This window comes from Lichenostomus cassidix, chromosome 10, assembly GCF_008360975.1.
Source record: "Lichenostomus cassidix isolate B80296 chromosome 10, HeHo_3.0, whole genome shotgun sequence".
NCBI lineage: Eukaryota > Metazoa > Chordata > Aves > Passeriformes > Meliphagidae > Lichenostomus > Lichenostomus cassidix.
The window spans coordinates 15,146,846-15,164,234 of record NC_139491.1 but is presented as its reverse complement, the minus strand read 5'-3'; the positions used below and the strand labels follow the sequence as shown (position 1 = coordinate 15,164,234).

At 40.3% G+C, this 17,389-nt stretch overlaps 1 protein-coding gene across 1 annotated transcript in view; it reads right to left on the bottom strand.

The window, feature by feature from the left end:
* Window positions 1–5,367: 5,367 nt before the first annotated feature.
* KLF13 (KLF transcription factor 13) overlaps window positions 5,368–17,389 on the bottom strand; it is a 33,990-nt gene continuing 21,968 nt past the window's right edge. Inside the window, exon 2 of the mRNA XM_085070816.1 lies at window positions 5,368–10,816. Coding sequence (XP_084926942.1) covers window positions 10,524–10,816 — 293 coding nt within the window. The 3' untranslated portion in view covers window positions 5,368–10,523. The remainder of the gene's footprint in view (window positions 10,817–17,389) is intronic.

The following is a 17,389-nucleotide window of genomic DNA, read 5'->3' as shown; positions in this document are numbered from 1 at the left end:
CCAATTATAATGAAAAACTTGGATCATTTGAGGAGGCAGGAGGTGGAGCAAATGGCAATGGCTCATGAGGAGCCAGCTGTTAATACATTTTAATTAGTAAGTAAAAAAACATGCTGACACATTACTTGTTCTGATAATTTTCAAGGATTTCTGGGTGCTAGGTGGATTTGAGTACAGTGACAAACACTTTCCAGAAGGCTAGCTAATGTGTTAACAAGTGTGGTACAAATTTGCCATTATAACTTAAGAATTTGTAGGGTTGAGAGAGTGGGACACATCCAGGAAGGAAGATGGCTCTTAGGCAGGGCTGTGCTTACAGGCAGCGCTAATTCTGCTACAGCATCCAGATCTTTTATTTGGAGCAGAATGTGGCTAAGGAGGAAACACCCATGTTCATGTCAGCTCTGTCCCTGGGTGATATCCACAGATGTCCATGGCAGTGGCTGCTGCTTGGTCATTGCCACCTGGGAGCTGCATGAACTCACTGAGCTCATTTCCCAAGTGGCAGGAAATGGCAGTTCTAAGTTAAAAAGATAATTTTTGCATGATGCTCCCCAAAGCAACTCTTTTTAGAGGCACCTCAAAGGAAGGTCCGGCTTTGGATCCTGACTGCTTCCCCCAATATGTTCCACTTGTGTCAGGTGTCTCCCACAAATGTTCCCTGTGCTGTCAGGAATTGACAAGCTGGGCTGAGTCTAGACTGAGGTGACCCCTACAGTATAAAGGTTTGTGTATGTAACAGTGCATGTAGATTGCAATTGGACAGTAGAGAGCCAGTGTTATTCCTTGGAGGAGGGTGAGGATGCCATCCCTGGGTGTGATTGCAAGGTGCTGTGCAGAAGTGCTGAGCAGGCAAGCAAGGACACCCTGCTCTGAAGCAGCTGCTGTTTGGAGAGCGCTGGGATGTGAGCACAGGAACAGAAGATGGCTGAGGAAAAGCCTTTTTCTTCTATGGTAGCACGAACATTGAGAGAGGACTCTGTCATAAGGCTGAGGGATGTGAATCCAAAAATCATTGATATCAGTAAAGCAGCAGGATTTTGAAAGCATTGCACACATTGTCCATAATATTTCAGCTTCTGTATCCAAAAGGGTGGGGTTTTTTCCCAGAATCTCCTATCTCAGTTCTTAAAGCAACTTTTCTGGCTTTACAATAGCCCTGTACCTCAGACAGATTATCTGAAGGACCTGCTGAGGGTGCTGCATAGCTTGGCTGTGATTTTTGTCTCACTGTGTAACTCCATGCACAGGCCTGGGCATGTTCTCAGCTCCCAGCTGGCCCCTCCCAAAGCCAAAAGATCACAACACCCAGAGAAGTGGGAGCCTGAGCACAGCCCAGAGCTAGCCAAAAACACAGCCACTGCACAGCTGTGATTTAAAGCTGGCCATTCAGCTGTGCCTTTACTCCTATTTAATAGCAGTTAAGTGGTGAAGTGCTGTCGCCTTGAAAAGCTTCCCCTCTCTTAGCAAACACCACATAGCATGCGATTTTTACAGTGACTTGTAGCATATTTTTACTCCTGAAATACAACCCTTCCATTTTTGATCTCCTTAACCACAGTGATTTTGTGGAGAATAACAAATTTTCCATTCCTGGACTTAAAACTTGACTTTTTTCCTTATTTCCTTCAGCATTAATTATCCCGCCTAAAAATAGACAGGTGGGGTCCAAAAATATCCAGTGGAGCCTTAATGGAAGGTTTCTTGCAGGGAAGCCAAGAGCCAGACCTGATTTATTCACCCAGCCTTGTTGTTTGTGCAGACCCACCCTGCAGCAGGTTCCTGTTTCCAGGCTTGCCTCTTGTTTGCTCACTCGCTTAATCAGTACAGCTGCCTGCGAGGGCACGTTAAGGGGAAACCATCCCTTCCCCGGTCTTCTGGGAAGGTTGTAAAAGCTGAGGAGTGTGTGGCTGCTTTCAAACCCTCAGCCCCTGAGAGTGACTCCTCTCGTGCAGGGAGGAAGGTGCATGTAGGTCATTTCTTTTGAGGGATCTGCCAAGCTGCTGTGCCTGGGAGCACGGGTGTCTCCCTTGGCTGGCCCTGTGACCTGGCAGCAAGGAGGGACCGGCATTCCTGAACAAAACTTTCGTCTTTCTTCTTCCTGTCAAGTCATCCTGTTCCTCCCAGCAGGCTGCAAACGCAGTTTGTACAGAAACCCTAGGGAGGGAAAGCTTGGGACTTGTTTTATGACTTCCAGAGTCAACAAAAAGCTTGGAAGTTAAACCAAACCTGCAAGGCCTTGAAATTCATGGATAATTTCCAAGGGTTTGAGTTGGTTCTCAAACTAGGCTCTGAGATGTGGTGGTTCTGTGTTTTGGTGTAGGAAGTCTTGATACAGTGTGGGTTTGGGGCCAGCCACTTGTGGGTGTGCCCATGTCATTACTCCCTCTGGGCAGATCACAGCTGAGATGTTGATTCTTAGATGTATGTGAGTTTCCAAGTGTGGCATTTTGAGAGTCCCAAACTGCCATCTTTTTTGTAGGGTGGGGCATGAGGCTTGAGGAAAAAAAGGCAGGGTCTTTGAAGTGCAAGGCTTTGAAGTTTAAAAAAAGCTAGCAAATTCCTGTTGCAGTTCACTGTCTGTGGAAAATCTGGAAGTTAAGACTTTTGACCAAAGAGACTGGATAGCGTTTAAAAGTAACAGACTGGGGAAGTGTGGCTTTCATGTTTTAACTGTTTGTGCAGTGGTGGAGAAGGTGAGCTTGATTCAAAGAGTGTGTACCAAACAACACTGTCAGTCTCCGCCTTCCTTCTTTTCCACTCTGAGGCTTTGAGTGCATTCAAATCACTGACATAAAATGTGTGTGGGGTGGAAGGGGGAGGGAGGAATTTCTCTCTTCCCGTTGCTATTGTGTTTTGTTATGTTTTGTGTCTGTTCAGTTTGTCTCCAGGATCAGAGAAGTGACTCAGAATGTTATTTCCACAATAGGAGAGCATGGGAAAACACAAACATTGGTCTCTTAAAGACACACAGTCCTGTTTATCACACATAGACATGCCTCATCTTCTGTCTGCTGGAATTGCTACCACATGAGCTACCTTACTCCTTCCTCTAGAACACTATTTGAATTTTGCACCTTAGACCTTTCCTGTTGTCTCTAAAATCAGGTAAATCTCCCTACCCCATACTCCTACCTTATTTTTCTATACTTACCTTCCCCCTTTAACTTATCTTCCCCATTTATTGCACCTCTCATCTGTTCCTCACACTGTTTCATCTCATCCCTCTTTCCATGCTGCCACACACATGAAAGTCTCTCCCCAGCACAATCTCTCACGTCCTTCAGCTGGGCCTTTTTTCTCAATGGTGTCCTCATATCCACCAACTTGGCATACCACACCTTCCCTCTGGGAGATGTCCCAGTCCTACTAGCTATGCCTTGGAGAGAACACTTGGGCTAACTCTGAACAAGCCAGCCTGGGCACTGTGAACCTTTGTGATGCTTTGGAGTATTTATTCCCTGTAAGTCCCAGTGCTGCAGGCCCAGACCTGCTGTGCTGTGCTGTGCTCAGCCAGGCATGATCATCCAACGATGAAGAGAAGAAACATCAGCTCAGCAGAAACCTGGCAGCAATAGCATCCTGGAGCCTCCTTTAGTCCAGCCCATGGTGCCAACCCCTCTTTTTTGATTGAATATTTGTTTCAGCCAGCAGGAGCCAAAGATTAAATCTAACTCTTGCCAGTGCCAACCAAGTAGGACAGGTTGATCCTTTATTTACAATTATGATGAGGTAGCAATTATACTCTAGGGCTGTTTTCTCGTGGTGAGGTCGAGCTATTACTAAGCTCAGTGGTTTGGTTTTGTCAGCAGACCTTCGGGGCCTGTTCTTGCCTATAGCCCCCCTCAGGTTTTCTCGTGTCTCTTTTCTTCTCTTGTGTTTTTTGATGTCTTGTTTAAATAAGCTTGTTCTGCAAGTTGTCCAGAGCACAAATCTGCCCCAAAGCCTGTGTTCAATCATGCTTCTCTTTTTCCCCATTGCTGCTCACATATCTGGGCATCCAGACTCCATCCCTTTTCTGCTGCGTGGATTGAGAAATCTAGTAAGATAATTCCTTCCTTTCTTTTTATCCTCTTAGCTGTGCCAGCAATGCATTGTAGCTGGCTAAACACGTGTGCTTGCCTGCTTCAACTATTGCTTGACTTCTGATACTGTATAAGCCTTTCCTAGTCAGCTGCTAGAAATGCTTGTCTCATTGTCCTCACCTCATTTTTATTTCAGTCTCCATTTTCTCTCACTTTTCTATCTCTTTCTGTTGACTGTGTATTGATATTTATGTCACTTTAATCTCTGGCGGTCAGCTAGCAAAGCATGCCATGGGTGTGGCTCCTTGAAAAGCCAGTGCAGTGAACCTTAAGGTGGATTACTTTGAAGCCAGAAATGATACACAGGTAAATGGAAATGGGAAAATCCCATCCTAACTCTAGCATTATTCTTGCTTCTCTTCTGAATTGCTGGACTACTGCCAAGTCTAAGAAAATTTCATGGCAAATGCTGAGTCACAGGCAAGACAGAAACCCCTGCATTTAGGAACTGGAGAGGAGAGGCAGGAGAGAATGTGTTAACAAACACATTTCAGAGTGTGGGTGCCTGGGCGAGGAGGCACATTACATTACAGTATCAAGGCAGCAACTCCATACTTAAACCAAAAAGGCATATTCCTTTGGAAGGAATTGTTTCCCTCTTCATTCTTCTATCAAGTTTAGAAAATGATATTTGACTGCTCTTGTTTTCAAACACAAGGTGGATCTTTGATTGAAAGAAGACTTCAGGAATGCTACTCTTTAGGGCCTATTATAAACAGTGCCTAGAAGCATTGTGTAACCTGTATTTTCAAGAAACTTCAGATTCATTCCTTCACATCTGCCAATGCCTTACGTTTTTGAGAAAGTGGCTCAAATTTGTGTTTCAATTTCTTCATCTTTAAAATTAGGAAAGAACATTTCAGGATATTGCGAGATGACATTACTACTGTTTTGGCATGGTATTACCCCTTGCAGAGACGATATCAGAAATTTGCAAAGAACTGGGCTTTGAAAAAAAGGACAGCTGACTCTCTGACCTTTAAGTCACACATATTAATCCTATAACCATCTTGTAAAGAAGAATACAATGTATACCACCTTTGAGAAAGTAATTTCTCTATGATACTACAAAATAACAGTTAAAGCAGAGAAGAATACAAAACAAATACCACAAAAGCTTTCTCTCAATGGTTAAAAGAAATCCCATTTTAAACAATAGCACTGGGTGAAATTTGAATAAAGACACCAAACAAGATATTGAGTCTCAAATGAACAGCAGAAATATTAACAATCGATGCTTTTTAGGTGATAAACAGAGAAGGAAATTAAGAGAAAACCAATATTTCATAGTTACAAGTTTTATTTTGGAAAATGTAAACCTCACTAACCATGCATACAAGTTAAGACAGTATCTTACAGTTCTTAATTTTCTTCCTTTTTCCATTTTTTCCTTTTATTGTTGTTGCATAGGACATTATCACAATATATAATCTATGCAATACAAAATACATAAAAAGTTACAGCAGAGCAAGAATAGATGAACATATAACTGTACAACTGTAATACTTCAATGTAGTGATTTAGAGTTGAAAAGTGAGCCATGGAAGCTTTCATGTGCTGCTGATAAACCTGTCCAAGTGAGGATGACAGCGGCAGCTTTCCAGTTCCCTAAAGCTGGAATTTTAGCTGTGACCATGTGCACACTCCCTGGCACACGTGTCCTCTGTCCCCCACTCAGGCATGTGCTGCTGGAAAAGCACACAAGCACGCACACACATGTCCCCCAAATGCACACCAGACACAAGGAAATGCACCTGTAACCAGAGATGAAACTCAACCACAAATCTCCAACAGGTTCAAAAGCTCCAAATGCAATGGCATTTGGTGTAGGAATCTGGTTCAGGCCCAGCACTAGTTCTAATGAAATGGATACCTATTTTTGCTCTGTAGACATCCCTTCATTATTCAGTGTGTAGTATAGACACACTGCTGTGTATTTATGTATACACACATACACTATACAATATACACACATATATGTATTAATATATATATGTGTATATATGCTTATATAAATCCATATATATAAATATATATATCTATAAAAACCTATACCAGTGGATGGGCTTTTGCATTTTATATTCTGGCTTATGGGATAAACAAGTATAATTTGGATATTTTCTTCGGCCTAAGGCTATAGCTCTTATCCCCAAGAGTTACAAATACAGATGTTCATCATACCATTCACTGACATAGACTAGATGTTAGCACCCAATGCACAAACAGATGGTGTGATGGAGTAAAAGAGCACCTGAAAGTTAGTTTGTAGGTATGACCTGATGAAATTAGTAAATCTAACGGCAATGAAAAGGCAAAAACTGCACTTCACAAAGCACAAATTCTGTAACTCAGGACAAAGCACTGGAGAAGAGCAGTTGTGAAACAGGTGAGCTCCTCACACAGCCTTTAATGCCTGGCTGCATGAGACAAGGAAAGCACTGAATGTCTGGGGAGAAGGTAATAAGGTTTAGAGGTGTAGAGAGGCTCTCATAGCTACAATTATTGCAAGGGTTAATGCAGTAAAGAGGGTTGAGATACATACAGGAATTAGGTGTTATTACTGAGCAGAGGCTTCTGATGACTTATTAATATATACCTTTGCAGTTATGTAAACAGATACTATGCATGTATTGTAAAAGCAAGGGAAAATTTATTTGCAGATACAAAAATTCTCACAAAATGTAGCTGCCAGGAATTTATTAGGACTGCTTTCTAAGAAGCAGGATGAAAACTGAATTCATGTTGCCATTATGCCTTTGCACAGGATGAGTTAATGGAAGGGGTGAATGAGTTTCTAAGAGCATCTTTAGTTTCAGTTTAGTGGGAGTAGTAAGGTGATGACTTTCACTTGCACCTATTTCCTATAGCAAGGCAGTTCAGCTCATCTCTTAGAGAGGAAGTTAGAATCATGGCTGGAGAAAAACAAACTTTCAGTGCTTTCTTAATAATAAAGCTGTTGTTATAGTCAGAAACGAAAAAAAATCATGGCCATGTTGTATTTTGTGAGGATACCTCAACAGATGGCATGGGGAAAGGAGGAGGCAGTAGAGATGCACATTCCTCCAGATGGAGAAACCTGCACCTTGCCAGAGCAGTATTTCCTGAGTGTGACATATTCGTTGCTGTGCCAGGGGACTGTTTTGGATTACACTGCTAGGTGAAACAACAGAAGGGTAAAAATCTGAGGTTAGTTTGGATAAGCACAAAGATTTCAAAACATAATTTGAGCTGTTATAACTTCTCATATCTGCAAAATTCAGGAGGAACCATCATGAGAATAGAGTCTAATGACCTTGCTAATCATTAGACATTTCTAGCAGATGCTAGAAACCCCCAAACATTCTTTTTTCATATGAAAATATTCAGAGAAGGTTTTGTTCCCATTCAGTTTTGGGAAATAGTAGTGGTTTGGAACTTACAATTTTATCCTAAACCTGTAACGTATTAAACCTTTAATGGAGATATTTGAAACTCTAGCTGGGATTTAAAACACTAACTTGACTGTCAGCCTAATATATGCTGAGGTATTTACTGCTAAGATGTAAAAACAAAAAAAGATTTAACGACCAATTTCAGAGAATTTCCTGAAAGTGTTGTTATGTTGGCTATATACTGTCCAATGGTGATCTCATTAAATGAACTGACTGAATTGGAAATTTGATTTTGAACCAATTTATTTTTTCCTGTTTAAATTTGGAGAATTATTAGTAATAACTATGAGGAATACAAGCAAAATGTTAGTTCACTGACATTTCATGGTTCTGTGTCCCTCAGAAGAGGTAGTCCCATAGCCTTTATACCCTATAGTTGCAGTACTAATAAAACCTGGTGCAAATATTCCTTGTCCAAGCTAGTAAAACAACTTGTTTGTAATGCACGAACTGATTAATGCTGAATTATTAAGTCCCAAATAAATGGATTGGAGTGGTTCCTCCTTTCCTGTAGATTAAATGATGCTCTTGTTGGAAAAGGTGATTTTAAAACAAATTTGGAACGTGAAGCCTAATGAGAAATGTGTTTATGACTTGTTTTGAAGTATGTGCACAAGACACAGCTGACCTGTAGAATTCCTTGAGCTAGATATCTGAAATGCCTCTCTACTAACTACAGCACAAGAGCACTTTTAGCAGTCACAGAAATGATTGGAATGTGAATTCCTGTTACCTGAATTCTATCAAGTTGTTAAAATTGTGTATCTCAGTAGATGAGATTAAAAAAAAAGAGGAGAGGAAATCTGTGGAGGCCTACAGAACTGGTTTTCCCCTAACTACCAAAGGTTGGGCAATTATCATCACATTAACTCTATTTGTCATCCTGCAAAAAACCCTTACAATGTTCTTTCATTTTCTGTGAAATGAAACAGTAGAATTGTGCCTTGAACGACTTCCAATTCAAAAGGAGAAATTAACAGAGTTGAAATCTGAAGCAAATTAACATAAAAAAATACTGAAACATCTGCACTTGCTTAGATTTAGAGTTGTATAGTTTTATAGATAAATACTTAACATATTTATCTATAAAACTAATAGAATGTGTAGTATTAGGAATAATGTAAATATTATGGAAGTACCTATGAAACTACTTGGAAATCTATATTAGCTTCTCACAGTTAACATACAGTACAATAAAACCTTGCAAAATTGGATCAATGCAAAGCAGCAAGTAAGGTACAGGTTCATTGGGAATCTGGAGGCTTTCACTTAATAGCAAATGACAGGTTTGGCATAGAGAGTTTCTTTTCACCATGCTACACTTAACTGCATTTATATCCTACAGTAAAAACAGCAAACATACCAAAATTCCAGAATCAAAAGGACCTGAATTTATAATTTGCACCATCAGACCCAGACAAACCAAGGAAAGGGTACTTGCTGCCAGTGAGGTTTTCAGTACATCACAATGCTCCTGTCTTTTACTATATTTTCTTCCATATAAAACATAAAAATCTACCTCCTTGTGCTCTTTCTAGTGTCAAATATTTGAAAGTTATTGAAAACTAGCCAATATTCCCTTTCTGTTATTTAGCAGTTATTCAGAAACAAGAGCACCTTGCTTTATGCTGGTATCTGTATTTTTGAGAAACTTGTAGTAGTGCTGAGCTATAATGTAATTCTATTTTAAGCTTAAAAATGCATATTTTATTTTTCCAGTCAGAAGATACCTTATGATTTTCACTTCCTTTTATCAACAACCACAATTTTAATGCAACAGAATACAGAAACTGTGTCTTAGCCAATTTGTCTTTCTAAGATACAGTTGTACAGTAGGTAAGTACCTTGATAAAAGTTTTGGTGGGCATTGGTTCAGTAATGCTATTTCCATACTCATAAAAAAAAAAACCAAACAAACAACAAAACAAAAAACAAAGGAAAAAGAAATAAAGGAAATTTTTCAAGTCAGTGTGGTTCGATTTGAATATTCTGTTGGTCCCATACTGAACAGGCAGTGCAGATAGCTTAACAACTTGGAGAGAGTGACAACAGAATGCCTCTAAGTTTCCAGGCCACCTTGCAATAAAATGTTACCCAGTGTAAATTTGTTTCTTCGTGATTTATGTTACTTATCTAAGGCATCTCGTTGAAAATTTTTTCTCAGAATTTTATCTAGCATGAAGCAAACCAAGAAACAAGTTTATCTACCTCACAGAGATTTTTGCAATAGGAAGTTGGGTTTGGAGCATCTCCAGCATGAAGTGAGAAGATGGCTTGCTACCCTAAGCAGAGGGCAGCTTGAAGAAAGACAAGACTCCTGTTTGGATGCTCCCCAACATAGGTTATAATCAGGAAAGCAAACGATGGAAGAGTCCAGTACTACATTCCAGTATTGGGTTGGTTTCTGTACTGTTTGCTTGTTTTTTATTTTTTCCCCAGTGTGTGAAAGAACCTAACAAAAAGCTTCTGAGTGCAATTATATTTACAGAGTAAGGCCGTGGTTAGGGTGTGTCTTCATTGTAATTATTGTGTAACATAAATATCCATCCCTGAGAAAGGAGAAGGGGGACACAAATCCAACACAGTTGATTTGTAAGTGTATGTATGCTCATATTGTGCAATCCGGTTTTACAAACTACTTCAACACCTGAGGTGAATTAAGCGGGATTTTTTCCTTTTTTTTTTTAGATTTTTTTCATTTTCTTATAAAGAATAATGAAGAGGATCCATAAATGGTTGCAAAATATATGAAATATTGAGACAGCAGGAGTCACTAAGTGTAACATGTAAGTTTGTCTGTCCATGAGGTTAGAATAGCCACTTGTGTGGTTGGGTAAAGAAAATCTGACTAGAAATTGCAGTGGGAGGCAGCTATTTACTGATTTTTAAAAAAGAGAGGGTGGGAACTGAAGGAAGGGAAGCAACAGAGTTTTTAAGTGTGTGCAACACAAACAAAACTCCACGTTAGGCATTAGAGGCAAAGTGCTGACATCCAGTGCAGGTAGGTCTATGGGGAGCTGGCGGGGCTGATCGTGGGGCTCGAGGCGTCCGAGCGGCTGTAGTCACTGACAGAGCCTGTCCTGGAGCTGCTGCCGCTCCTCCTCTTCAGCATGCTGGGGTGGAAGTTGGCGTGGCGCCGGGCGTGCTTGGTCAGGTGGTCGCTGCGCATGAAGCGTTTGTCACACAGGGGGCAGCTGAACTTCTTCTCTCCGGTGTGAGTGCGGTAGTGCCGGGCCAGCTCGTCCGAGCGAGCAAACTTCTTGTTACAGCCCTGCCAGTTGCATTCGAAAGGCCGCTCACCTGCAGGGAGCAAACACGGCACGGTTAGAAGGGACAGCAGTGTCTTCCATGGGCTACTGTTTTGTATGCAGAAGTTAGAATAAAAAGGTTTGAATGCCACTTGGCACTAAATGGGTGCAGAAGAGGAGCAGAGGAGGCTGCTGTGGTATTCCAACCTGTTAAAAACTGCTGACAGTCAAGCTAGTCATATACCTTATTTGATAACTGGGTTTTCAGGGATGCTGGGCTCCTGATCCTTTCATGGACAGCACATCTCATATGTCTTGTGGTCTAGTTGAACTTTATGACTTAATAATATCTGTACTGAGCTTTACAGTATATTCACTTATTCTCCAAGCTGTCCCTATGTGTCTGACTCAGTGCTGAAGTTGAGAAGGTGTGATGAAGTCTTCCTCTTCAGCTATTTAAAAAGTTATGGTGAAAATGCAAAATGGCAATTTTGAGGCACTGGATGTGAGGCTCTCACCTTGTGCTCTCCACAGGTGTGCCTGGGTTTTCTGCATTTGCTACAAAGCACTACAGTTTCACTTAACTGCCTTAGGTCTCATTCAGAAGTGAGGCAGGGAGCACTGCATTCCAGCTGGGGACGTGTGTCACCTTGAAGGTACCAGCCTTTTTTGAATAGCTGATGTAAACCCCATGAGCTGAGACACTTAAGCTTGGAGCAATGACCAGTGAGCTCCCAGAAACAGTGACCTGGTGACCTGGTCCAGTTCTGAGCAGACCTCAGACATGGGACAGATAGATGCCTGGTGCTGTTGCAGGGCTGTGCTGGAGGTCTGCACTGGGGCACTGTGGTAGATGTGCAGGCTGGGAAGCTCTGCACAGGCTGCAGACAGAAGCAGAATTGTTGGGTAGATGGTTATCTGGAATATATTCCCAGCTTCATCACTTGATGTGCTGCATAGCTTGGGCACCTCATATTATCTGCTTCCATCCTTAGTTTCTCCATTTGATAAAAATGAATATGTTAAATCATGAAAGGTGCTGTCTACTACTTCTGCATATTGGTTTGGTTCTTACTGTCACTGAGTCAGATCATCACATACTCTTTAGTTGTTATTAATTGAGAACATCTTATTCTTTTGTGAATACACAGACTAGTATTTTTCATAGTTGTAACTTTAATAACTTCCTACTTGCACTAATCCTTATGTTTCTAATTCTGAATAGCCTGTCCAAGAGGCCCAGAGAGCTATATAAATGGTGGGCCAAAATAAGAAATAGAAGCTCTCTCCACAGTACACTAAATAGCAAATAAAGAAATTAGCCTCCTGGAGAAATTTGATACACCTTAATTAAAACTGTCTGAGAGCAAAATTGACCCTAGAAAGTCTTCCATCTAAGCAGCCAATAATCTGCTTTAAATTCACAGATTTGGCAGTAACATTTGTCTCCAGGATCTTCTTAGGAGACTCCTTCTCAGAAAAATACTTTTATAGTCCTTTTCTCCCTGTTCATGAAGCCTCCAAGATACTTCAGCTAAATCTCAAACAGTGTGTCAATGGAAAAGGAAGTCTTTTTAAAATAGGGGTTTTTTCAAGAATCTGGGGATATTTCCTTGATATTTCCTTGATTATTTAGGAGAAAGACCAAGGCTCATTAGGCCTTCTGTTCTTAAGCACATTTGTTGGATTTCATTACACCTACAGTCACAATGCATAGTGCAGTGGCTGTATCTGTGCAGTACACAGAGAGATTGTTGTATGGAGAACCATGACCACGCCCTCCTAGGGACCAGGAAAAGGCGGCAAAGATGAGCAGCACTGCTTCCAGGTGGCTTCCCCTCACCTAAACCCTAAAAAACTCAGGGTTCCACAAATGAATTTAAGAATAAAACCACAACCAACTGGATTTAAAGGATATAATCTTGTTTCTTAAAATAACCCATGCAAATCCATTCAATGTCCTTCTTAGCCTTATCCTGCCTGCAAACTGGCAGGGACAGAAGTCTCCATCTGCTGCTAGAAATGTGAAATAAATGTATTTTGGCTGTTTGTCATATATCCAGTCGTGTGTTCTTAGATAAGTTCCTGCCTGTGATGGGCCATGCCTGTGGTGTGACATCCCTGTTGTGTGACCACATTCACTGGTCACACTACAAATATACATCTAAGAGGACTTTGGAACCCTTGGGAAGAAGGTCTGAGGGGTACGTCTGGCCTGCAGAATCAGAGCTCCTCATCCCCGAGCTATGGCATCATTTTTTGGTAAGGCAATGGCCTTTGGATGTTTCTACTGCCTTAGTCAATTTCCGTGTTTATTTTCATTGCAAATGGTATCAGCAAATGTTCTCCACTTGAAGAACTGTCCCATGAAATGAGTGCTTTCAGACAAGGAAGGCAAAAGTTTTCATGCAACATTTTTTCTGTGCTTCTGCTGTTCACAGCACCGAGAAGCACAGAAAAATAGTACCTTTTGTTCCATTCAGTTTAATGGCACCAGCTGCTCCTGTCCATGATTCTATCATTTGGGAGACAGCAGTAGGCACAACATTCCAGTTCCTGATGAGAGAGGAGGTTCTGAAGCAGGATTGTGTAAGATCAGTGTTATTCAGCACTAGCAGGTGATGATGATATTGCACAACTTCTCTCCCCCTCTCCTCACTGCACATCAGATCCAGATGAGAACATTCAGGTTCTCACTCACCTGTCTGATTTGATGTTAATGATGGTGGAGAGGATTTGGGTGCTGAGCCAAAAAATGTGGTATTTCTTCCACTATATTTCTACCATCCCTATCCTTCTCCTTCCTAGGGACTATTTTCCCCCTCAGTCCTCTCTATTCTTGATTTTATATCTTCTTGGTACTTGACTTTATGTTTCTTGGCCAAGTGGTTTTCTACTGACAGCTGACATCACTCCAGTAGTGATAATAGTTTTCTAGAGTACTTCCCAGCTTTGTTGAGGTTTAGCAATTCCTCTTCAAAGAAAAACTGTATTGTGAGGAAATGCTGCATGCCTTGTGTGAAGATATGAGAATCATTGTTCATAAAAAATTAGTACACAGTCTGGAACAAAGTTGCTGCAGGGTATTAATTAAGGCAAGACCTAGCTGCTGCTCCAAAACCACACATGGAAATTCACAGTCTGTCATCATTCTCATCTCTAAAACAGAAGGGATGTGGTTTTCTGTGCAGGTAAGTTATATAAATGTCCTTTTAGCAGTAAAGCAGTCAACAGAATGACAGATTATATGAATTGATTGCCTAATCTCATTAGGGAACATGCAGCCACAGTACAACGTTCCTGCATAAGCAGTAACCCATGGACATGTTGTACTGAACAGAGAGCTTTCACCATTAAAATGGCTGTAACACAACAAAGTAAGGATTCTTGCAGCGCCATTTTAGGCACTGCTGAAGCCAGAATTTTACCTTTATACATTGACTACAGAATGTGATCTTACAGATTAATGAAAAAGTGTTATCAAGTATCTTAGATATGGCAGGAAACACATCAAGCACGTGAATAAGTATATTGAGAGTCTTAATGCTGTGCCTTGGCAGCAGCAATATCTTTGTGCATTATGAGCCTTACTAACAGGTTTCAAAGAGTCCTAAGTTTCCAAAAGACAAATATGCTTGAAAAACAATTAATCAAAAAGCAACACCAGCTGCTTTATCTTTGGAGAGGCAGGTGAGAGATGCCTTTAAAAGATAAGGAATACTGTAAATTATTTTTCACAACTTTAAATAGGTTTGGATTTCCACGTTCCAAATCCTACTAAATGGTAACCTTTCTAGGTCCTTTGCCAGAGCACGTGACATCACATAACTTGTGTTTAAGTTACACAAACTGATGGAAAAAATCACATTTGAGAATTAGATTCAGCTGATATTAACTGAAAATTACACAAGCAAGAACATTTTTGGCTTTTTCTTGAACTCCACCCAGTCAAAAAAAAAAAAAAAAGGTGTAGTGTAAAGCTGCATTAAGAAACTTGCAGTGCTCACTGAGTGAAAGTACGTGAGCTCTGCAGGTGCACCGAGTTCTGAATTCCTTTCAAGGGCACAGGCCTTGCTGCTCATGCTGCTCGTATTGTCTGGCAGAGCAGACTGCCAAAGGAAACCCAGAGTTGCCTGGGCTATAGAAACAGCATTAAAAAAATGCACCTCTCTCCTCATTTGCTGGAAGGGATTCAGAAGCAACTAGAGCCAGCCTGTTCTTATGATATTACATAAAGGTCCTTTGTATTATTCTGTATTTGTCAATCATTATATAGTGAGGCAACTGTATGTAGTTATGGGAAACAAAAACTCCAGAGATGGTGGCACCAGATCTGATGTCTGCTGAGCTTGATTTGTACAATCCTTTTAGAGCACATACAGTTTTAAGGACTCCTTTCCTATCTAGTGAGACTCCTGTACAGACCCTGCAGAAATCTGCTTCCTGCTTTACCAATTCATTTGTCTGATATCCAGCATTTGAATATCAATTAAAAAAAAGATACCAAGTACTGTATAGGCTACTTTAAAAATAACCTACTAATGACTGAAATGCCCAAACAGTTTGAGACAATTGTGAACCTAACAATTTTCCAACTTAAAATGCAAAGATTAGGCAATTGTATGTGAACAATTTGAAGTGTCACATCCACTGCCCTACAGATCAGAGTATTATAAAGTCAAACCACATATTGTGGGCTATTTTTTTTTTCAATTTAACTCATGTAATAGCTCTGCACATTATGTTAGCATCTTTAAGCACATGTCAAGGCCATGCAGTAACAAAGAAATTTGTATCCTGGGAATTCCATGAGTGCCTGCAAAACCAGAAACAGTAAACCAGAAACAATTTTCTGTGATCTTTAATCTGTTCTGCTGCTTCCCAGAACAGGATTGAATGTTGTTATAAAAACAGACTAGAAGCCTGAACATGCTGCTGTGTGCTATTCTTATATTTCTACATTTTCATATACATAATTAAGAGTATATTTGGAAACACAGATCAGCAGGCTGGGTGGGGAGGATGAGGGGCAGACAGTTAAATAGAGATGTGACTGAAGCAGCCTTCCTCCAGGAGAGGAAATGCTATCCTGGGAAAAACATTCAGCCAAGCAGACTACGTTCCTTGAGAATGGCTGTTACTTTAAAAAAAAAAAAAAAAAAAAGAGAGAAAAGGTCATCCTTCAATAGTACTGATATGTATTCAGGAATATTTTAATTTGTGACATTCTCTTGTTTACAAAAAAGCTCTTTTGCATTGCTAAACAACAAATCCTTAACCGAAGTGCATAAGAGAATAATGCTTTAATGTTAGGCAAATGGTGGCTTCTGTATCCAGTATTTTAAAAGGGATCAAAAAATTCCAAAGCCTCACATTTTCAAATTCCCATAAAATGAAGCCACTTAGTTTAAAATTAATGATTTTGGGGGTGATCTTTCATAACCAAATAAGCCAAATGCAATCGGGTTTTTTGCATCTGGTTTTGTGTCTGTCCAACAGCTTTGGAGTATCTGGGCTGCCTTCACATGCATCTAACAGAGGCAGCAAATTCAGCAATATTAACTAAACTTGACTAGTTCCAGAAAACAGAGGATGTTTTAGTAATGTTCTCAGTGAAAAGTTATAGGGTGAATTAGACTGTCACTAGACACCGGAAACCCAGTGTGGGAGTGCAGTATGAATGTCCAAATCCAAGAAAAGCTCCAGTTAGAGTTCCCATGTTACTGGACACTGGCACAGAACAGTCCCCGTGCCCCTAGGACACACAGCAACAGCAGCTAGGTTGCATTAGGAGCTGCAGACAGAAGCATGCAAATTCCTGCTAATTCCATTATCTGTCATGTGACCTTTTTTTAGGAACTGGAGTTCTCAGAATTCCAGCAGGCACAAACCCAAACATCTACAAAGTTCATTCACTTTAAAGTGTACATGTCCTTATTTTAATCTTAACAAATCCAGTCACTACATTTATAAATTATTGGATCTTATGTTTCCTATATGCATAGGAAACTACTACTGAGCAGGAGCTGCAACAGCTACCATAATGTCCGTTATTGAAATCCTTGGTTTATTTTCTGTACCTTAAAATTTTCACTGAATTATTTAGACATGTATGAATGTTTCTTGAAGGGAGAATTTCCAAGTGGCAAGTTTACATTTCAAATCACTGTGTGTTACTGTTTGCCCTGGAAGTGTTTGTGTGACTCCATCTAGGAGCACAGATTACACCCTGTGATTTATCTGTTATAACCACAGTAACTAGAGCAACTCAAATAGCAAATGACGAGCACATGGTCAGATACTATAATGATAACGGCTGCAATGCCGGAGAAATGTAAGTAGTGAAAAATTCCTCCCCTAGTCTTAACCACAGACAGGTCTGTCTGAGAACCAAAATAGCTCATTTGGTATGGTCCATGCAGATATCTGGTCCTCTTAAAAATATTAACATTCACTTTCACTGTAATGGAAACAATTTTTTTTTAACAGATTACATTCTATCAGTTATATTCTAGGCTTTTATTTCAAACTTGTTCAATAATGTCTTAAAACTCAGTTTATAACAATTTTAACTATTTAACTGTATTTTTATGAGCCACATTTGCTTCTCTTTTGTCGAAGCAGA